The sequence below is a fragment of the Pararge aegeria genome, chromosome 4 (assembly GCF_905163445.1).
Source record: "Pararge aegeria chromosome 4, ilParAegt1.1, whole genome shotgun sequence".
NCBI lineage: Eukaryota > Metazoa > Arthropoda > Insecta > Lepidoptera > Nymphalidae > Pararge > Pararge aegeria.
The window spans coordinates 2,748,419-2,771,493 of NC_053183.1; the positions used below are offsets into that span (position 1 = coordinate 2,748,419).

At 36.0% G+C, this 23,075-nt stretch overlaps 2 protein-coding genes across 4 annotated transcripts in view; one reads left to right on the forward strand and one right to left on the reverse strand.

The window, feature by feature from the left end:
• Positions 1-16,771, forward strand: part of LOC120637867 — a 115,827-nt gene extending 99,056 nt beyond the window's left edge. Inside the window, exons 8-20 of one of the 3 annotated variants that reach the window (XM_039909909.1) lie at positions 799-998; positions 1,824-1,985; positions 3,553-3,709; positions 4,113-4,269; positions 4,937-5,047; positions 5,777-5,886; positions 6,334-6,608; positions 6,916-7,145; positions 7,980-8,204; positions 9,900-10,048; positions 11,405-11,536; positions 12,404-12,531; positions 13,301-16,771. In XM_039909909.1, the coding sequence (XP_039765843.1) occupies positions 799-998; positions 1,824-1,985; positions 3,553-3,709; positions 4,113-4,269; positions 4,937-5,047; positions 5,777-5,886; positions 6,334-6,608; positions 6,916-7,145; positions 7,980-8,204; positions 9,900-10,048; positions 11,405-11,536; positions 12,404-12,531; positions 13,301-13,374 (2,110 nt within the window). In that variant the 3' untranslated portion in view covers positions 13,375-16,771. The remainder of the gene's footprint in view (positions 1-798; positions 999-1,823; positions 1,986-3,552; positions 3,710-4,112; positions 4,270-4,936; positions 5,048-5,776; positions 5,887-6,333; positions 6,609-6,915; positions 7,146-7,979; positions 8,205-9,899; positions 10,049-11,404; positions 11,537-12,403; positions 12,532-13,300) is intronic. The other 2 variants (XM_039909910.1, XM_039909911.1) reach the window with 2 other exon arrangements.
• Positions 16,772-18,517: 1,746 nt separating this feature from the next.
• LOC120637866 overlaps positions 18,518-23,075 on the reverse strand; it is a 57,229-nt gene continuing 52,671 nt past the window's right edge. Inside the window, exons 29-32 of the mRNA XM_039909908.1 lie at positions 22,651-22,789; positions 21,676-21,778; positions 21,236-21,329; positions 18,518-19,138 (exon numbers count right to left, since the gene is read on the reverse strand). Coding sequence (XP_039765842.1) covers positions 19,061-19,138; positions 21,236-21,329; positions 21,676-21,778; positions 22,651-22,789 — 414 coding nt within the window. The 3' untranslated portion in view covers positions 18,518-19,060. The remainder of the gene's footprint in view (positions 19,139-21,235; positions 21,330-21,675; positions 21,779-22,650; positions 22,790-23,075) is intronic.

Sequence of the window (23,075 nt, forward strand, 5' to 3'; positions counted from 1 at the left end):
ATATGTATTGGTAGGTCCTAAATTACCCTGCGAATCATATTATAAAAGCATATATTCAGTCCATGATTACTTAGTCCTTTATACTATAATAAGACTTTTGTAGAAGATTACGTTTAATACAAACTTTGAACTTTTTAAGAGACAACTACAAGGTGCCAATGGGTAGATTATTGTAAAATTGTATGTGAACTTTTAACTTTGCTTTAAGCGAAATAATCACAATGAAAAGGGCTAAGGCCGTAGTTCACCACGCTGTCCCAGTGCGGATTGGTGGACTCATAACACTTTGAGAAAAAATAAAAAAACGCGAACCAAAAGCTAGATATTGTATAACGAAACAGCGCTACTTTTATATCTACATTCTATAGAGTAGGTAGGTACAACATAAGTTAAAACGTCAGAATTTCTTTTTATATTACTCAAACAAACAAGGTTTCGAGATTGAAACTAAAATCCCTATGATCACCTAAGTACCCAGGGCGTATTGGTGGACTTCACATACCTTTGAGAAACATTATGTAGAACTCTCAGGCATGCAGGTTTCCTCACGATGTTTTCCTTCACCGTCGAAGCAAGTGATATTTTTAATTACTTAAAACGCACATAACTTAGAAAAGTTAGTATTAGAGGTGCGTCTTGGTATTCGAACCTAACCGAACCCGAACCCACAGCTTAACGCCAGCGAAACAATGCTTTAAGCGAATTATTAATTAATACTACTACATATTCTACCGTCTCTCTTATGAGAGAGGAGGCCATCAGTAGGACGTATATTGATGATATAATTTTTATTCATAGGCCAGATCCCAGAGGACCTCTCCCTGCTCCGTTAGCTGGAACTTCTATTTTGCTGATCATCTGCGCGATCCTGTTCCTCACACTCCTGCTGCTAGGTCTTGGAGTGTCGTACCTTTGTCTTAGGAGGCGAGCGCTGCCCGTACCGCGAAGACTTATCGATGATTCCTCAGCCTCTATCATTAGTAGAGAGAGTATTCAAGGTAAATATTGTTTTTTATTATTCCACTGCAAGTTAGCCCTTGAGTGTACGTGAGGGTGATACGCTCGACCGTAAAAATAGGAAGATCTTCCTCCGAGCGGGTGATCGTGCTCGGAGACCGAGGTCCGGATCTTTGGAAGTTCTATACAACGTGTCAATGAAAGCCGAAATAATGCTCCAGAGGTACATTATGTACTGTCTTTGAGACTTATCTGTGAAACCGAAAACCTTTTAGTTTGTGAGTAAAACACTGCCTTATTTTTTACTGAAAGATATCAGATACAGCCCTAGCATCACATGCAAAATTAAAATAATGTGACTCCTAACACTTTATTAGGTACGCGTCGCGTAGCGTAGGTACTATGCACGTGTCGGTCTTTTATCTTCAATAGGGTTGTCAATAAGTAAACACTTAGAATGTTCTGAATTCGCTTGAAATGTAAAAATAAAGTGCTTCTTTTGATTTAATATTTTTACAGGGTGATTCCATCCTTATGCATCCTTCAACATTATTTCGTAATTCTTTTACATGTTGTGTATGTATGGTCAATTTTTGTGAACACTTCGTTAGCGTGATGCAGGATCTTTGTGGCGCCATCTAGTTGGATAATGTGGAGACTGCCACAACTGCGATCTCATGTGGTGTTAAGTGATTATGCAGTCTTCGCGGAAATCTCTCAGGCATGCAAGTTTCCTCATGATGTTTTCTTGCACCCGAATAGTCATAGGTGCATACCGGTGAACTAACTCAATCCCCCCGAAAGGAGGCAGAAGTATAAATAGCTAATCGCTTGATCAAAGATGTGAATAAAAATCAATATTACAGAAGTGAAGATACCCCGGGCGCATCCAGTCTACCCGGTAGCGGCTGAGAGCGCGAGTGTAGTGTCTGACACCATCCCGTCAGACTACCCGTCCGAAACACCCAGCGAGGCAGACCACGGTCATACTAACCAGGCGTTTATGATCGATGAATATCAGAGTGAGGGTAAGTACTATTAATATAATTTATAATGTTTTCAATCTTTATACTCCTCCGGAGATGATGACTTTACAATGACTTATCAATTATTGATTGTAAAGTCAACATCTCCTGAGAATGCTCCGGTTTCGGAGCGAAATGTACCCTACGTTGCCGAAGATCTGTTTGGTATTGAGTATAAAGATTAAAGGAATTATAAATTACACCATACAGATTCTTCTGCTTTTCGTGGAGTATAGTAAATTAAGCTTAATTTTCATAATATATCATGGAGTTCCGCAGAGTAACGCTTGCTTTTTTCCAACAAGTACTATTCGTTACGCCTCTCACAAGACAAAACTCGTCCCAAAAATGGGCACAACGGTAACCCTCACTGGATAGATCCCCTAGATTGATTCCTTCTAAATTCTAGCATGTTCTCAGTCCTGTTGCATCAGGTAACAAGGCCCATACAGAAACACATAAAATACCACTGAAAACCAACAGAACTAGATCTAGGAACAACAACAACCGAAGACCGAGAACATGACCCCGATCAGGAGGTATTTTTTATAGTAGGTAATAATTGACAAAGCAGCTGGACCACTTGACGGTAAATGGAAAAAATCACCTATAAACAAACAGCTACACTGCACGGGGCATGCAAGAAGCACGATGTGCAACATGCCGCCCTGTGTCCATCAATTTGAGGCGTAGCTGTAAGACCTCATGTGCCTGTTATTAAACTACCGCGTCCTTCAGACTGGAACACAGCATTGCAACAATGCTGCTTAGCGGGAAAAATAAGCATAAATAGTACTTCCCCAGACAAGCTCTGTTACAAATAGCTCTATAGACTACTACCAAACGTCCGGTACTGTGGCGGTCATCACGTTTATTTCTCTAAATTACTTAACTAGTAGTACTAAGTACGAATCCTCCTGATCCGTATTCACAACTACTCGGAACTTCTCCGAAACTCCTGAAAATTCAAATTTCAACTTAAACACAAAAAGTGTCTTATTGGGAGTATTGAAAAATCACACATATCTCGATCATAATTTAGTGCATCATTGAAATACATTTTGAATCAAGCAAAGTTGCGAGCTTTTCTGATTTTGATAATAATATGTTAGTCCTATAAGAGATACTTAATCGATGGATTTGTCGGTCTTTAAATTCCCATATACATAAATATTATGAAGTTATATCACTATCATCATAATTTTTTACTCTTTACCAGCCCAATACAGGGCAAGGGTCTCCTCTCAGAATGAAAAGGGTTTAGGCCGTAGTCCACCACGCTGGTCATGTGCGGATTGGTATTTCAATAAAACATATTATATCAATTTAAAAATCACTTAACTTTAACTAACTATACAAGTCATACTCCCATGGAATAATATTTTATTTCCTCTCTGAATAGGCTTATCTTTTTCGTAAATCATAAGCGAGACCTTTTATTGCAGTGTAAAGTTTACTTTAACAGTTCTTATAATCATAACATTTATTGATTGTAAATCACGTAATATTTTATAATACTTATTAATGTTAACTTAACCATCATCCTTTACTACCATTCATTAACTAACAGGTTACAACGAATCACACGAAGCGAGCGCATCTAACTCCCGTATGCACGCAGGCGTACCGCCAGCATTCGACGTGCGAGTACGAGTACAAAGACCGCCCGCACCACCGTCACCCATCTCGACTATTACCACTACTGAAGTTGATGGTGGAAGTATGAGGTATGTAAAATATTTTTAACGTTTGCTCATATTATATGTTATTTCTATTAATAAAGACTTTAAGAAGAAATAGTGGACCTAACTGACACCCCTATGGAACCCCTAACATTACCCATATAATATATGGTACTGCTTAATGTGACGTTGATATACAACCTATATATTATTATCTAACTAAGTTAATGAACACATTTGCGCTCTCGGTTTATGAAAATAAATGGCTGGGAAGGTCATACCTTCGATAATAGGAATGGCGATATTCTCCTTCTCCTTCTGATTTTGCTTCTATTTTATCGAGCAAAGCGAAGTTTAAATTGCACTTTGACTATTCTTCTGAAGATGTTTAATTACTCTATTTGCCGTTTTCATGTGTTGGTTGTATACATGTGTGTGTTTTATACAGGCAAACCGCAATGTTCGAAGAGCACGAGCGTCAAGAGTCGGTGCGTACAGTTTCTCCGGCAGCCTTGCCTCTACCAGCACGCGCGGCACACGCGATACCACCCGAACGGCCGCCGCGTCCACCGGCACTTTACACCGAGGTCAATCGCGAGAGACAGGTAAAATTTGACAATTACAGTTAGAACAGTTACAACTTAACTTACTATTGATGAAACCTTGCAAAAGTCATCTGACTGTCTGTCAAAGTCTTTTCATATTCAGTTAAAGATTGATTAATTATTTAGATTACTATCGAGATTATGATATGAGCTAATAAAGAGACAGTTATAAAAGACCACAGGCGGACACTTAAATTTTATTGATTTCAATCGATAAAGATTTCGTTGGTTATCTTTAACAAAATAAATATTAAAAACCTTCTTATGAAAATTTATTTCGCTTTCATTCATTTTTATTTATTGTAAAAGGGAAATATTTAATGTTTCTTAGCAGAAAACGTTAAAATTAAACGAATTACTATTTTTAATTGCAAAGTTCTTCCAACAATCACCTAACACATAATAATTGTGAGTTAACCTTTCATTATTTTTGTACTCAAATATTTTTAATAACATGAAATTAACCGCAACAAGTTTTGGATGTCTTTTAACAAAGTGCTGTAACTATTTGATAAAATTTGGTTTCTTTATCACTATGACTTCTATAATTTTATCATTACTTAATAAATCAGAAATAAAAATCAGTAATTTTATTAACAGTATCCACAGTATTCTTTCTTGAATCTGTCATCTTATTAACATTATCCATAATATGCACAATGAACAGGAATGGGCGCGACGTCCGCGCTCCATCGCCTCGCTCAACACCGAGATGACGGACACTCACTCCGTCACTGAAGTCACGGACAGATCGCACGCCAGAATGTTCCATATCAAGGTTTTACATACACACTGTGTTTTCATTCATATCCACTTTCTTTGGCGAAGGCTTTCGAAATATTGCAACTTCTACAGGTGCCGTTTGTGTAGTAAGCTGAGATCCTGCTCCCCTATTTTAATATTTTTGGCAGTTGCTAAACTGCGCTGCAACTGCAACTACATCAAGGGACATTAATAGATATAAATACATGTGAATACTTTTACATGTATCTATTAATGTCTCTTGATGTACTTATGTGTATTTTTTATGAAAAATACCAATTGCAACTGTCGCAAACCCACACATCATGTCTAGCAGCAGGCAGCCTTAAAATATCTATTGTACTTAAATCGAAACTTTTATTTTGAGCATATTTACCTTAATTAAGGAACAGTCAAGTTTAACGCGACAAAAATGCTGCCATTACTGTGATTTAATCTTTGATGCGACTGCTATGATTCGCTTACGCTTTTGAACTATTACCAGTTTAGACAGTAAAGCTTAGTTTACTAGATGGTTTTGGGGTCCTATAATTTTAATTCATTGTGTATTATAAAAGAAAATAGATTAATCAAGTAGCATTAGAAATAGCAGTAGTAAAATATTTTATTGCGCTTTTGTGCTCCAACTTTGCTTAAGCTATATATTAAAGAACAGATAATGGTAATTATTCTGCTTAGTCATGAACCCCGACGCCTTTTTTATGTATAAATTTATAGGGTTAATATATAACCTTTCTTGGTTCAGAAACCGGCACCGCCACCTCCAATAATGACAGAGCGTCTCCAAACCGAGGAACATGAAACTCTCATGGAAAGTTTGGAACCCATTTCAGAAGCACCTATTATGCCGGCACGGTAAGCAAACTTCATTGGTTCTTTTCGGAGAAAAAATTCATGAACAATAAATAACTCGATGTAGGAGGGACTCGATGTAAAAAAAATATATTGATAAAAAAAATATATAGATATATTAGGAACAAAACACGTACTCTAAATTGTTTTTATTTAGATTTGAATGAATAAATAAAAAAATGATCATGTTTGTACACCATATAAACATACAGAAAAATTGTAAAAAAATATTTAAGGAAAACTATACAATTTATTTGTAATTTTTATAGAGTAGGTTGATCAAGTTAAGGATTGCTAGAGATATCTATCATCCAACTTTTGAACTGTACCGTACCGAGTATAGTGAGATAAAATAACGTTTTGTGAATATCAAAATCAAGTGTAAGTCAATAAAAACTATTTTATTAATTTTAGCTTTAATGATAAGTTTAATAATTTCACTGTTTACAGAAAACCGGAAATAACCTCCCACATGGTAGATGACGTTTTCCTCCGAACAATCACCGAAAAGAAGACAATTGAAGACATCGAACGCCACAAACGTCTGGTAACCGAATACCGCCAGGTCCCGGCGCCACCGCCACAGTTTGACGTCACCATCCGCAACCATACATTACCTGAAGCACAATGGGAGAACTTCTCTGATATAAGTAGTGCTTCGGGCATGACTCTTACACCGAAGATGGAAAGAGTCCCGTTATCGCTGCCGCCACAAAAGTTCATTGGTAAGTTTTATAGTTCAAAGTTAGGTGCATCAAAATACTGCCTAATTCACTACTCCTCAACTAAAACAGTTTCACGTCACTCTAAGTGAGTGTACATAACTATAAATTACTTTAAACAGAAAGATATAAGAGAAGTTCTCTTACTGGCAAATGTAGTGTTTGTAGTTCCAGTTGCTTTAACTAAGTATGATCCCACAATTGAAATGTAAATTGTTTCTCAAAAATATGCTTGATTTTATAACATCCCACATTTCATCCTGCTATTTTCTGGGTTGTCATGGATTTATCATATCATTCTAATTTATAGGAAAAGGCGGTCCAGACCTATTCTCTCCAGAGTTAATCAAGCAGACGGGTTCAGTATACCAACCAACGATGTCTTCTGATCTTCCACTTTTGCCCGAGCTACCACCAGCGCGTAATCCATTATACAGAGAAGAAGATGATGAAGATGTGCCTGAACCAACACCAGCGCCACCTGTGCCGGTGAACTGGAGTGTGCTGACTAGGGTACTGAAGACAGAAGCTCAGGATGAGGTACATTACTATGTTTCTTTACTTCCACTCCTCTCAGAGTTAATCGTAGTGTATCAGTTACTTCAAACTACAAAGCAAATATCAAGTGATCCTAGATAGTAGATACTTTAGTATCTACCAAAACAGAAAATGTAATAAGATGAACAGTAGTTTTTGATTACATATCTTTCTCACTGGCCCGGATTTACAACTATTTTTTCTTTATTTCTATAAAATAAACTTAAAAGTACTATTTTTTTCTTAGTTTTCTTTTTTTATCTGTATTGCGCCTTTTGATCTTTAGTTTATATCAAAAGTTTTCATCATTTTTTGAAGCCGTATGACCGCTGCAATTTAAAAAAACCACAGTAAGGAATATTTTTTTTAGTGAAAAATGAGATTATGAGGCGTGTTAGCTTGGAGAACTAATTATGACTCAATTTTGAGATATGAGGAAACTGGTTGCAATGTATTAGTAAATCATCATCATCAACTAATTACCAGGGCACGGTCTGCACTCAGAATGAGAAGGGTTTAGGCCCTAGTCCACCAAGCTGGCCAAGTGCTGATTGGTAGACTTGGTAGCCCTTTTAAACTTTATGGAGAGCTCCCAGGGCATACAGGTTTCCTCGCGATGTTTTCCTTCGCCGTTAAAGCAAGCGATGTTTAATTTCTCAAACCAAATGAACACAGCTCCGGAAAGTGCACGCGATAGAATGCCACGTGCCGAAGTCAGCTTGGTCCTTCCAAGAGAGAGGCTGAATTCTTGAATAAGTACATCAGGTGTGATTACTTCAAGCATTTCTGGGGTCGTGTTGTCAACTTTTGCTCTAGTAAACATTTTTCCTTTATCAGGTGCTGTCAGAAACCGAGCGTTCATACCGTTTAACCCGGGAGGAGCGTCTCCGTTGGCGTGAACTGATCACCCATGAAAGCACATTACGGCGGGAGCTGGCGCGTTCTTCAACTCGGGAAGAGTTTAGTAGAGTAGCGCATGACCATCGCTTTGCTCCGTTGTACACCCCTCCAAAATGGGAGGTCATAATACGTATATTGGCACCACCTCCAGATAAACCCAAGGTAAGACAAATGTTTAACGGAATATACTCGGATATTTATATTCTAAAGAAGATTTTTGCTCCCCATTGCCCTCTTTTATTATTATGAACAAATAAAATAAACCAGAAGTTTTAAGTCTCTCATATAAAAGATAATGTTATAAGTTTGACCGCTGAGTGTTTTAGTCCGTCTGTCGGTAAATTTTTATTATTATCCATAATATCTGTGGCCACTATGTGCAAATATCAGAAGTGGGATGAGAAATTTAATTTTGCGTCTCTATTATTGTCCCTTTAACTCAGGTTATAATACTTTTATATATTGGGATACAAATTTGGTTGGTTATATGGTATATATTGCTAACAAACAATCATCATAGATGAGAAGGATAGTCACCTGTTAGAATGAGAAGGTCTTAGGCCATACGGTAGACTTCACACAGTTTTCAGTACATTATTGAGAACTCTAAGCATGAAGTTTTCCTTCACCGTTATAACGATTGCTATTATTAATTCCTTTAATTAAAAACGCACATAACTCCGAAAAGTTGGAGGTGCGTTGAGGATCAAACTGGGTCCTCTAACATGCAATAAAACCGCTAAATTTCAACCTAACTTTCTTTATTGCTAGTATTTCTGATAGTTTCTGTGTCTTACTATTCTGTGTGATTCCATTCATGCATTTTTTATACCAGTGGTTGCTTAGTGGTCAAATTTCAACCATAATAAAATTTCAAATATAAGTTTGAACATTATTAATGTTCTTTTGTCAAAGATTATACTTCTTTAATCACAGATTTCACCAAGGCTACATTAAATTCATTTATAAATGTAGGCCTAGTTTATAAGCACTTTTGAAACGTCAAGTCAGTCTGTGTGTAGTAACTCTACCACCGGTTCGGAAGGCAGATTCTAACGAGAAGAGCCGGCAAGAAACTCAGCAGATTGCTCTTATTCAACATCATTTCACAGTTTCACAATCTTTAGAATTGTCTATCTCGTGAAAGATGAGAGCGGACCCCGCTTCTAAACAGCCTTGTTGTTAAGAAATTCATCAATCGGACAATAACCACGATTTATGGAACGTGTTTTAAACCCATTGTTAAACTTAGGCTTTGGTAGGTCCAAAATTATCCTGGAATCATATCATAAAAGCATATACTTATGCCCCACAATGACTTCTGCACCTTTCGCAGACGATATACAGATGTGACTAAAAGCCCATTTCGAGTAGTTTCAAGTTGTTGAAAAAATGTATATATATGTGTGGGTGTGTCAAATACTAGTATTTGTGTGTAACGTCTTTTTATATAACTATAAGTGTTTGAAGTTCAAACTCCTCCATACGCGCAATTTTCGTAAAAAGGGTTACAGTGCTCGCTTCACATCTTTATATATATATTTCTCGTGTGCGTGTGTATGTCACTGAACTCCTCCTAAACGGCTGGATCGATTTCAGTGAATTTTTTGGTATGCTTTTGGGTGGCACCCTGGATGGTTTAGATGCACAAATCAGCCCGACAGATGGCGCTGGGGTCCGCTAGTATAAATATATAAATAGAGGTAGTTGGCGGGTAGCGAAAGCAGCCGCACGTTTAGCACAAAATCAGGTTATGCGAGTTATCTGAGAGCTCACCAGCGACGCTCTCAGCCGGAATCCGAAACAGTCGCTGTGACCGAATACGGTTAGAATTGATTGATTGATAAATGTTTACAGAACCGCTATCGCAAGAAGTCAGAATGGGAGTCACGTTCGCGTCGCAGCTCGTTACCAACGCTTTACGAATACGACAGCGATGCGACGTCCTTGCGCGAACCGCAACGCTCCAGGCGTTCTTCCTACCGCAGCGACCACGTAGATATGAGGTGAGTTCTGGTATTCAATTAGATTGGAGTCTTCTACGAGTATCTACATTATTCCCTCAAAACTGTAGTTGAAATATAATTCTTCCAATTTTTAGGTAAATATTTGATGACCTCCTTAGCGCAGCGGGGAGCGGTGTGGTTTTAAGTGGGTGGTCCCGGGCTCGGGACTTTGACAATTTATGATTTCAGTATTTTCACTAATTTGGTCTGGTCTGGCTACTGCCGTGGCCAGTGGCGTGCATCGGGAGTATGCACAGGGTATGCAGATGATATTAAATGGAGAAAACCTCCAGTACGAGTTATAAAAAACGTAAGGATAGGCATTGTAAGAGTTATTTACATATAATTGTAAAAAGCCTATTGGAAATTTTCTTCATTTTGTTTCATCTGCATACCCTGTATGCACGCCACTGGCCGTGGCTACCACCTGTGGTTACCACCCGTCCGACAAAGACGAGCCCGCCAAAAAGGTTAGCCCGTTACCAACTTAGACTGCATCATCACTTACCAGCCGGTGAGATTGCAGCGATGGGCGTGTCATCATCGTCATCATTATCACTTCAACCGATTGAAGTCCACTGCTGGACATAGGTCTTTTGTAGGGAGTTCCAAAATCCACGGTCCGCTGGAAGCAAGGGCTTGTAGTAGAATCTTTCTATATATATAAAAGAGGAAGTGTGTGGGTATGTTCCGTATAGGCTCCGAAACGGCTGGCCGATTTCAATGAAAATTTCAGGGAATCTCCGGATTGACCTGGCGAGTAATGCTGTAAAGTTTGGTGACGATCGGGGCACTCCTATTTTTGAACTGTCAAACTGTCAAATACAGCTTTTATTTACTATGATGATATTCTCTTGTTGGGTGTACATGGGTGTAGATAATGATCTTCACCCGCTCGAGAAGAGAATAGAAGAGAATGAATACGGAGAGAAATAAATGATTTAATATATGTATTATGAGACTTCAATTAAAGATTTAATGATGCAAGTTTATTGTTTAAATAAAATAAAAAATCTAGCCCGGCGAAGCGTACACGTCGCGTAGCGTAGGTACTATTCACGTGTCGCACTTGTAATTTCATTAGGGTTGTCATAAGTAAACACTTGAAGTTTGTACGGAAAAATAAATATGGTCCTTTTGATTTTATATTTTTACAGGGTGATTCCTTATGAAATATAGATACGCACGCTTCAACAGTATTTCGTAATTCGGTTACACGTTATATACAAATAAAAATATGCATCAAGAGAGTACGGTACAGAGAAATGGTGAATATAATAATAGGAAAAAAAAATGCTATTCATATTTTAAATTTGTTATCCTATTTTTGTATTTTGCATTGTATCGTATGTCCAGGTCGATGTCAGAGATGATGGTAGACTACGCTCGGGAGCAAGCGGACACTCACTCGGAGGTGTCAGCGGGCACTTTACTTGGAAGATACTACGATGACGACAGTGACTCCGAACATCCATACAACCAGAATCCGTAAGTAACTACTTAGACAATGAAGTGACATAACGGTTTTAAGTGGTGATAGCTCAGTGTTTAGAGCTTTGGTCTTCTTACCGGTGAGACCGACTTTATTTTCCGGCACGCGACAGATTGCCGATTTTCGGATAATGTTCCCAAAGGCGTCTGGAGTCAACCAATACGCAAAGGATCAACGTAATGAACATTAACCCGTCTTAATATTTACTTTAAATTCTTTTTATTAGTTTTTTTTACCTAAACTTGGAGTATTAAATTCGATGGGAGTATTTTACGAGTATCTACGGTATTCCCTCAAAACTGCAATTATATTATAATTCTTCCAATTTGTAGGTAAATATGTTACGACCTCCCTGGCGCAGGGGTTAGCGGTGTGGTTTTAAGTGGGAGGTCCCTGGTACGATAACCGCCACACACTTAATTATTTATTTTTATTAGTGTTTTAACCTATACTTCGAGGAATTATGAATTTAATAATATTTTTATCAATCTTTATTTCTTTTTTTTTTTAAATTTAAAATGCCGATGAACCCACAGAATTTGATCCCGCGACTCAATCAAATTAATGAAAGCAATCGCGGCCTGAGCGCACCAATTAATCTACGGCTCTACAGAACCCGGCTTTCGGCTACTACCGCCGATGCCGAAATTAGTATTTATATTGTTCTTATAGCGACTGTAGCGCCATCTAGTAGGAAACATTTCCGTTTCGATTTATTTTTTCAAAGTTCTATAGTACCACGATCAACGTTTGGAACAAGAGATGACGACACATTGCATTTTTATAATAATAAAAACAAAAAAAACAAACAAAAACATTGTCGTTTATAATTTTACGAAATATGATTTATTAAATATTTATAGATCCTGGCGACACTCGCTACATCGTTCCGTGAGTCAACCGTCACTGGCGCGTTCCTCAAATGAAATGATGGAGCAATGGACCGCGCCCGAAGGAGATATTACCCCTACCCCTGGACGCAGACTAAGAGGTATTTAAGTTAAATAAGCTTCACGACCAGGGCATCCCGGATAGAATCTTGCACCTGCTAAGAGACTATCTGAGCTATCGCACCTTCCGTTACCAGATAGATGGTACCTCGCATCATATCCCGCCCCCAAAAAGCCATCGAGTGCTTAGGCGCTTGGGCTGGCCAATGGAGGATAGAGGTGAATCCGGATAAAAGCACATTAGTGCTTTCCGGTCGAGCCTGCCCTGAGCTCGGGGACAATAGGGACCTTTACTCATTAATACCGTGGCAAAAGACCCAAGTCCCCAAGTTACACCGAAGTACTTGGCTGTACTTGGGTGTAACTTTAGACAGTCGCTTTAACTTCGCAGATCACACTAGCGCAGCCCGCATGTTTCCATAATTGCGTAATGGTGATAACTTCGTTCGACAACTTAAACCTAAAGCCACGACGGTTCCAAACGGGCCCTGGTCTAAGAACAGCTCAGAACAAACTTAACCGGATTTTTTTTGTTATCACCATCTGACAGTCAATTAATGCTATGAAGTTAGAGCAGTTCACACCTAAGCTTTTTTATCGTTTACGTAATCCTTAATATTATAATAGGATTTTTCTATAAGGTTACGTTTTATAAAAACTTTGAACTTGTTGAAAGACATCTCAAATATTTCATTCGGTACTTTGTTATGAAATAATATTGAATGAATTATGAATTTTATGTAGGTAAACAAAACTGGCTGATAGTTTTCTGGTATCTTTTATTTAACCCTGTTATGTATATCATTACAGGTGCTCAAGGACTGTCGACATTCACATCGTCCGAAGTACGTACGTTCCAAGCCTCGAGGGAATGGAGGGAATAAATTTCATTACTTATACTTGCATACATACAGAGACAAGAATTATTAAACTGGCAAATCGCAATAAAGAACCTTATTTGTAGACGATGAAATTCTCAACCGTATTCAACGAATCGTTATAGAAGAAAAAAAAATAGGATAAAGTACCGTAAATCCAATTGTAACGAAAATTTGACTTTTTTCCTTATTTGTAAATCAATGTTAACTCTCAACAATTTGGTCATTACTATAAGGTTTATCCACCCCTTTTTTATCTGCTATGTGCGAATTAGGTTTTTTTTATAAATTTAATGCCCGTTTCAACTACACCTAGGAATCGCTTTAATGGTGCGCCTGGTTATATAGGTGATTCCTAGATAAAAAAAAAACGTTTTACGGACTAATATGTGATATCTAACTACGTTTGGCGTCTCAAGTTACGACACCGATTGTTAAAACTTAGGTGAGTCCCCTAATCTGACATTTCTTCTAAGCCTGTCTCCGTAATAAGTTGGCCTGAGCCGTCCGTTGTACGCGTTAAACAAATTAACTTGACAGATTAAAAAAAACGTTTTTGTTTTAATTACCTTAAATCCATACGAAATAAAACTATGATAATACAAACACAAAATGCTACACCTTCCGGCAAGAACCATAAACAAGTTTGTTTATATGAGTTGGCTAGTGAAAATCGATTAATGAAAAGTAAATATATGCCTAGGAATCTTCTTTGATTAGGCGCTATTTACTAAGATATTGCCTTGTTTGTCGTTAGTTAAAACGGGCATAACTCTCTGCGTAACCTTACTCAGAGAGTTATAAAAGTTTGCTCCATATCAAGAGTACGCATACGCATTTATAGAATCTCAGTGAATGTCTTTAAGACATCGCCCAAGGTGAGAAGAAATATTTAACGGAAAAATCTGAGTAATACAAAAAATTTTGAGTGGTTTTCGCAATTTACAAATCTTCAATTTACAATTTACAAATCTATCTTTAATAGCAAAAGTGATAACTACACTGCCTTTTTGTTATCCTAATCTAAGTGAAAGATAGTTCTTATTATTTTCTTATCGATGTTAATTATATATGTTTACAAAATATATTAAAAGGATTGTCGATATATTGTATGAAGTCAAAAAGGTAACAAATAGTTATTAAATTATGTAGAATTGTGAGTGAAAATGTACTTAAAATCTTGTCATATTGATTAAGTCCGTCCATTTTATTAAATATTTAAGCGAAATGTATACATGAAATCTATAAATAAAAAAAGGTAGCCATCTTATTTTTATGTCTTGAGCCATCGTCCGAGGATTTAAAAGTTTATCAATACAAATTGCTAGTAAGGTGCGATGCACATTTTCACAAAAGCTGTGCAATTAAAATATTACAGGATACTTAGATATTGAGAAAATTTTAAGTTTTCAGCCATAAGTACCTGGTAGTAAAGTCTCTTTTACTTACAAATGTATTGTGAAAATTGATTATGATATAAACTCTCAGCGGTGATCAAATCTCACCTACGGCTTTAGGTTACGATTGGCACTTCAACATAAAATATCAACTTGATATCTTAAATAATTACTAATTAAAGTACTTAAACAATTATTACCAACAAATTACTTAGGAATAAAATACTTGCAAGCTTTTAAAAAAAAATAAGCAATGCAGGTCAAAAACAATTTTTACCTAAATTCCTAGAATTAGGTTTAAATATTATTTGTGTTAAAGATATGTGATATACTTGCACATTCTAAAGCCATTACATTTCTTCCAATAATTTAGTATTAAGTAGATAAGACAATCTTAATTAATCTAATAAATGTCCCATTGTTAGGAACTGGCTTCCCCACTCATAGTAGAGAGATATATAGAGTTCAGACGCAACACCTTGCTCAAACGCGGGATTGCGGGTAGTGTTCTAATAATATTTTTGGTTCAAATTATTAATAATAAATGATTTTGACCATTGGTGTTTTTATGTCTACGTTGTATTAAAATTAACATTGTGCCAAAATTTAATTTTCTTAATAGTCTATCTAATAGAACGCTTGCTTCAAAATAAAAATACTGCACTACAACGGTGAATCTACACAAATGAAATTTTATTGGTAGACGCGAAATATTTTAGCCAATCATAACGCAACAAATTTATATAATTTACGCGCGAAATATTCTGGTTTGCTAATTGGCTATAGCGTAATAATTAGTCTGCCAGCCTGAGTTGCTGTTGTATTTCAAACATAAACGTAAAACAACAAGGTCTATATTTCATCGGTGTTCTACATTATTGTGATTCGGCATTAGATTCCTCCTTTTTGCACTAAAGAGTATTTTTAATGTGAATTAATAATTTTATGTGGTAATACTATACACTACTTTTCTTATACTGCCAGTGGTATGTTTTTTTTTAAAATAATTTAGTTGTAAATATATTGACCTATGGATTGTAAAAAACCTAGCGGCTGAGGCAAGGCGTGGATGATGTTTTCTATAAAGTATATGAGTTAAATTGTACTAAGAAAAATACGCGTAAGCATGTTTTAAATCACCCTTAACAAATTTTATAAATAACATCGAGTTTATTAGGACATTATTCGACATGTTTGTTGTTACATCAATGATACGTTTACAAGACGTTTTCGATTGGTCTCCTAAAACTGAGTTAGAGTTGCAGTTTTTGTCAATACAACATTGACAGTTTTCGTTTTGCTCCTTTTGACCATAATAACGCAACCAATTTTTAACTTAAAATGTTTTTTTTTTCTTGTGTCTGTTATTATTATATTTTTTACTTTAATTTATATTTCTTGAAGTAAAGCTACACATCGTAGGTAATAACATTTGCAGATGTGAAGACTGTCGCAGCAATACATTATTTGCAATTTTGACATACCCTACTCGTGTAAGTGTCGCTTAAGGCATTTATGTAAACCAAATCAGCGGTGTATTTTTAATTTTTATAGACCACTGAACGTTACAATTTGACATCTCAAAAAGATTAACGTAACATGCCATGACACTATTTAATAATAATACAGTTAACGATAGTGTTCACTTTACAGATAAGTTGGTAAAACTTTAGTAGGTTAAATGTAATTGTGTATGATGATTATTAATATAATAAATTAGATCTTTGAAGATCTTTTGAGTGAATTCTTTTTTGATATAAATACATTTTCCTTGCCTCCGTTGCTATGTACGCGTGGGATTTTGGGCGATGGGGTGTTGTATAGTGCTCAATGTGAATGTTTACTATAGACAATAAATACATTTTAAAATAGTTTAATAATATTTTTTAACAATTCACTTGCAACAATTTTTTTTTAAATTTTGTTTTTTTAACTTTAAAAATTGTAAGACGTAGTGCTTGTATCCTCTTTGATTATACTATAAAATTAAAAATAACTGTATAAAATATATGATAATATAAACATCTGAATATTAATTAAAAATTGATAGTGGTGCTAAGAACAACATTAATATTATAATAACAAAGCTATATTTACATACTGATAAATAAATTGTATTTTGATAATTTTTAAATCAATATACGTGCCTTAACAATTTTATGATGTTTTTATTTCTATTATATTTATATTTTACAAAAAAAAAAAAAAACATTGTTGTTGTTGTTTCCCATCTGCACGGCTAGCACGGACAGGAGATAGAAATCATATCACCCGATTATAATATGTCAGGACAAGGGACAAAATTAACGTGTCCACCTACAATAGCACAACAACAGGGAGTAGGAGAAATATACCTCCAGTTATTACCACAGGTATATTTGAAAAGTTAATAAAGATGTGAGAGAAGATAAAATTTTCTCCTTTCAATGTGGAGGATGGTTGTTTTATTAAACCCTCTATCGGTCTCTACGCACCATAAAACTGAGCCCGACTTTTCCCTCTAAGTTTATAATTATGATTTTCTTTACACTGCGCTTATCTATCCAAGTCATTAATAGGTATGTGTAAGCATCCAAAAGTGAAATTCAATAAAAAAAACTACAAACATGATAAAATTAACTATTTGCTTACAAACAAAATATCAAAGCAAAAATAAAATACCAAATCACACAAAAAAAACTCCGAACAAATCAAAATAACAATAATGCATTGCTTTTTTATTTCGATTTGACGTTTAAATCACACGTCAAATCGAAAAAAAAAGCAACACGCATTAAAAAGCAATTGATTTGAGTTATAGATAATAAATACACTGATACCTGAAATGAGTAATTCTATCATTATTGTGCGTACTTTATAAACCTAGACGCAGCAGTCAACAAAACAATATCACGATGTATATATAATATACAATCAACAGTTTACCTGTGAATTACCGAAAATAAGAACTATTACAACTTATTAGTAAATTTTGAAATGCCAACTGAATACCCAATCTCTTGCATATAACATGAAACGTGTAGCAGAATTACGAAATAATATTGAATACTATTAAATCACCCTATAAAAATATTCAATCAAAAAAAGCATATTTATTTTCCCTTATGACAACCTTATTGAAGGTAAAAGACCGACACGCGCATAGTACCTACGGTACGCCCCGCGTATTTAATTAATTGACAGGAATTTCTTTCACCAAAAAGTATGGCAGTGGTTTACAAAAATATATTTCCGGTTTCACAAATCTCAGAGGCAGTACATAACGTACCTCTAAAGCTTGTGAAGTATTATTTTGGTTTTCAACTACACTTTGTATAATCACGAAGGTTAAATGAAAGATAAGCAATCCATTTATTATGTTTATTTGCGACATTGAAAATGAGAGATATACAAAGATTATTCTTAACACTGTAGCACATGGGCCCACAATAAACTAATAATATTGATTTTAAAAATAATAAATTCGATTCACTTCAAAAAACTTCCAATTATTATAATCTAAAAGATAATTTACACGAAAAGATTTTTAATTTTTAAATCTCAAGAATAAACTTGAAATATAAGGTTACTTTTGAGTTACCAAGTTGAAATAGTCAACTAGTTAAATATTACTTTTAAATTTATCTTTCACGTTAAGTTAACCACCAAAAAATTAAATGACATCAATATTTTATTAAATTTAACAAATATCTATTTAACAATGAAGTGTATGAAATACATTTGATTCTCAATAGTCAACAGCGTTACAAGAAAGTTGCTAAAACTAGGTACAATATACAAAGATCAAGCCTTTTTAAAAAAAGCTTATTCTACTACCTTTTAAGTAGGTACTTACTATATGTACATCTACTTAAGAGAAACTTTAAACCGCTTCTTTCAAAGTTTTATACACCATAATAAGCATATTAGGCCTTATAGATTTTCTATCTAAAACAGTTCCTATTTCAACCACATTTGGTTTCTATCTACGATATGAAGTTCTGTCGACAGGTCCCTTTCGTCAATATTTTGGCAAATCCATTCAAATCAGGCAAATTTTGGCATCCTAACTATTCTTTGCTCTATACTTTATTCAACACATTCGTTGCTCCAAAATCATCTACTCCATTAAAATCTCAGTCAGTGAAAATAAAAACTACTCACGTAACTTCACCTGGTCCATTTTATAAGTGAACACTGTCACTGTCTACATTAAAACGAGTTCTATAAACTTCTTCTCTCTAATTTGAAGTACACCACGATGAACACTTACACGTTTTTTAGTTTTAAAAGTCTATGTTTTTTTTTAAGTCTCTCTATATTTGGCTGATGGAGCCACAAGATTGACGTCTTCTGGTCACTTGTTTCCAGAAACGTTTCTCGAAATGTTTTTCCTGTAAGAATGTTATGTTAGACATAATCATAAAAGTACAACTTAACAAACATTATCATAATAACAAAAACGATCGTATAGCTTTATCAAAAATGGCTAAATATTACTAATTTATATAGTGCTTTAAACAGTGTCGTGTCCTTTTATTCCTAAAGAAGTCGTTTGAAATGCATTTCATTTTAAATATTGCCTTAGTGTTAAAATATTTATTTGTGAAGAACGAAAATGTGAAACTAAATTGCACTGTAATTAAATAGAATAAAACTACTTAAAACAGGAAGGGAAGCACAGAAGCGGGGCGAATGAAAAGCTGAATGGATTTTGTTAAAAATATATTTTAAAACACTCCATCAAAATGGACAGATCAGTTCGATTAAAACAGAAACGAGAAATCTAACATTCTTACAAGCTGGATTTAAACACTAGATAATAAGCAAGAAAAATTGACAAGAGCTCTTAATACGAAGATTCTTAGATATAACACTAGCCACCAATAGAATTAGATTATTACAATGAAAGCTGACGGATAATTTTGAAGAAACACGTAATCAAGTTTCGTATAATTAATTTAACAATATTTTTTATATTTAAATGTAAAAGGCAATTTTATTGGCCGTTTCAACGTTATCTCCCTACATTATAATCTATGGCCGTATTTAAATGGATCCCATAATCGGGCTATAACAAACGTGACACACCTTGTGTGATCTATACAGAACACAGTGTTCAAGTATTACAAGATTTTAAAAACCTGCAAACCCAAAAATTTGGTTCTTCTATATTATTTATTTATAGCCACGACCATTATTTATTCTACAATTTACATTAGTTTAAATCCAGCTCTATTTAAAATAGCTGTTATCGACTGCATTACATTATTACATCTATTATTATCATCAAGGTTGTTTTCCGAAAGAAGGTCATGATTTAGTTTAATCATGAGTTTTAAATACGTACTAGGTATATAATATATGTTGGTAAATATTTAAGTAAATCAAGTACTTTATTGGTTGTACACAAATCTCTAAAGTGTTAGGTTAAAGTAGCGGTTTTGAATTTGGAATGTTACCTATTGAAAAGCCGTTAGACCTGACAATTTAGTTCATAGATTTGCTTACAAACTAATTAGCAGCAAATCGTATTACAAATTTAAAACGCGGCAACGAGTAATTAATAAATCGTACGCTCATAGATTTGAAAAGCCATATACGTACTATTGTTTACTTGATGCCCTTGCCTTACCTATCAATTCAGACAATCAGGTAAACTTACTAAGCGATTATTTAGAATCTTAAAACGCCCTAAATCTGGCAAATGACCTAAACCTACCAAATGCAGTCGCTAACAGTTATGTCACAGGCGTTGGCTTAGCTAGACAGATGACCATTGCCCGTATCATCATAGATAGATGAACAGCATTATAGATTCAAATGGTTTTATTAATATTAATAACGGTAATTTTACAGAAAAACGTTAGGCCTTAAGAAACTCTAGCTTTACCAATCTCAGATTACAGATTAAGATAGATGAAGCTTAAATCATGAAATTTGATGTATTGTAATCGTGATATTTTGGGTTTTCAAGTGAAGTTTTGTGTGCGTGAAGAAAATTGGAATTTAACATGTGTCACTAAATTTTAAGAAAATGGCTTTGTACGCAGTTGTGTGTGATTCCGTGAAATGAGTTCAGTTGAATCGTCAAGACAATTTTAGGAAAAGTACAGGAACTATTCTTCCAAATTGCGATTAAAGATCGCTGTCCTAACGATTGTGAGGACATCTTTAATAACAACACGAACAACCATTATCGATTGAAGCAGTGTAGGTGTACAGATTTTCCAAACGATCATTCTATCTTTGTCTGTAATTCAACACAAACCGAGTATAAAACTGCGACAACATTCTGGAGCACTTATTTACTAAAATACCGTGGTCAAGGCTGTTAATCATGTGCCGGAAGAGTTTTTCTTCCTTGAACATTGTCGCAGTTGGTCGCTCGGTCTGCGCTGGAAGTAAATCGCCAATGGAAACATGAAGCTCGTGCGTGCTCAGACATGGCCATTGACAAAGCAAATCTTGTAATATCCGTTGTTGCTCACAGTGCTTCGGCGGGGGGAAAACGGCCGAGCGTTCAGCAGGAAAGGCTCGCGGTGAGGGCTATCGGAGGAAGCTCGGCGGCGGAGGAATCCCAATCTGTATTAATTTGAAGGGTATAGTTAATAATATAATTGATGTGACCAACTGACAGATGTCAGGACCGCAATCTTTTAGTGACCGGATCGTAAATTTGTATGATATATTTGTTAAGAAGAAGTTGCAAACAATTTAATGAATTATTTTCCGAAATAGACATTTTTCATCTCTTCTCCCCAAATACTAGCTTTAAAGGATATATTATCGAGAACTATCTAGCTTACGTTGCCACTGCTAGTCGGTTATTTACATGGTTTTGTTTAATAAGTTATGTTATAATCTATTTTTTAGTTATTGCTTACCAAGTGCAGTTCAATATAACGTAAGTAATTGGCAAGCTACTTACATCTTCCCGTTCTGGCATTGAGAGCGCGTCCGCGAACGCATCGTCAGAGCTTCCGCTCGTGCCAGTTGCTCCATCTCCATAAGTTTCGGTTCGGTTTCTGGAGCTGTATTAAGAATTTAAACGTCAAGAAAAAAACTTTTATTACGTGTATAAATAACTTACGTTTTTAAAACGTAAGTATATCATCATAATATTGCTGTATTGTATTCGGTAAAAAAATACTCGAAGTTGAATGCTATTTAATACGAATCATCGGCCATATAATATGTGATTTGAGTCGCTGGAGACAAGCGGCCCAGGACAGTGGATTATGGAACTCTCTACAAAAGACTTATTTTCTCCAGCTTTAAACTTCAATCGGTTGAAGTGATGATGATGATTTCCAGCTCACAATAATGCACGGGTCTCCTCACTCAATGAGGAGGGTGTCCACCTTAGCGAACATTATTGAGAACTTCCAGGAATGCCGATTTCCTGAATTGATATTTAATTGCGAAACGTCAGAGGTAAGTTCCAGAGAAAGAATTAAGCCGAAAAAAAGAGAAGCCGAAGTGTAGCACATAGCTATCTCCGCTTGTATAAGACATTTTAAGTTCGAAAGTCACAAACTAACAGACTTCGATCAGTGCGTTTTAACAGTAATGACCTTCGTTGCTGAGACCGGGACACTGACAGTGAGATTAATCTTTAAGTAACTCAGCGTACTAAAGTGACCGATGTCGCTCTTAGTGCTAGCAAGCTGAACTGGTAGCGGGCTGGCTACGTTTTTCGGGAGTTGCCTGTTTGGCGTTGGAGCCGAAAGGACCTCGAGTTAAGACCACGACAAGCAGATGGCATGCCACGACATTATAGAGCGATGACTTACGGACAGTGGCAGGTATCCACTAAATCCAAAGGCTTGAGGGTAAAAGTAAAAGAGACCAATGACCAGTTGTGGATACACATTGGCTGATAACGATGCTAATGAAGACTCACCTTTCCAAGCATATACAGAACTGCGCGAAGTAGTATGAGGGGCGGTGCGGCACAGTGTGACCGCGTCCGCGCTCGCCACGCGTCGCACCAGCGACCGTTGGCACGCTGCGCGAAACGACCAATGGTCGCGCGCGCCACCCTGGTGGAATACAAAACGTTCGTGTATCCCTGGGTAAGTAGTTTTTCCTAGTAACATCGTACTGGGCACAAGCCTTATTCTTCTTTGGGTTAATGGCTTTTTGTCATGCCTGCACGAGGGCACAAGTCTCCTCTGTCATTGAAAAGAGGATTTAAGGCATAGCCTACCACACTGCTCCACTGCGGCTTGGTGGGCTTCAACGACTATCATCACAAGCATATCGTGCTCTTATAGGATCCTCCTAACTCTTAAGTGGCGGGAGGAAGCCTTCTACTTACCCACGGAT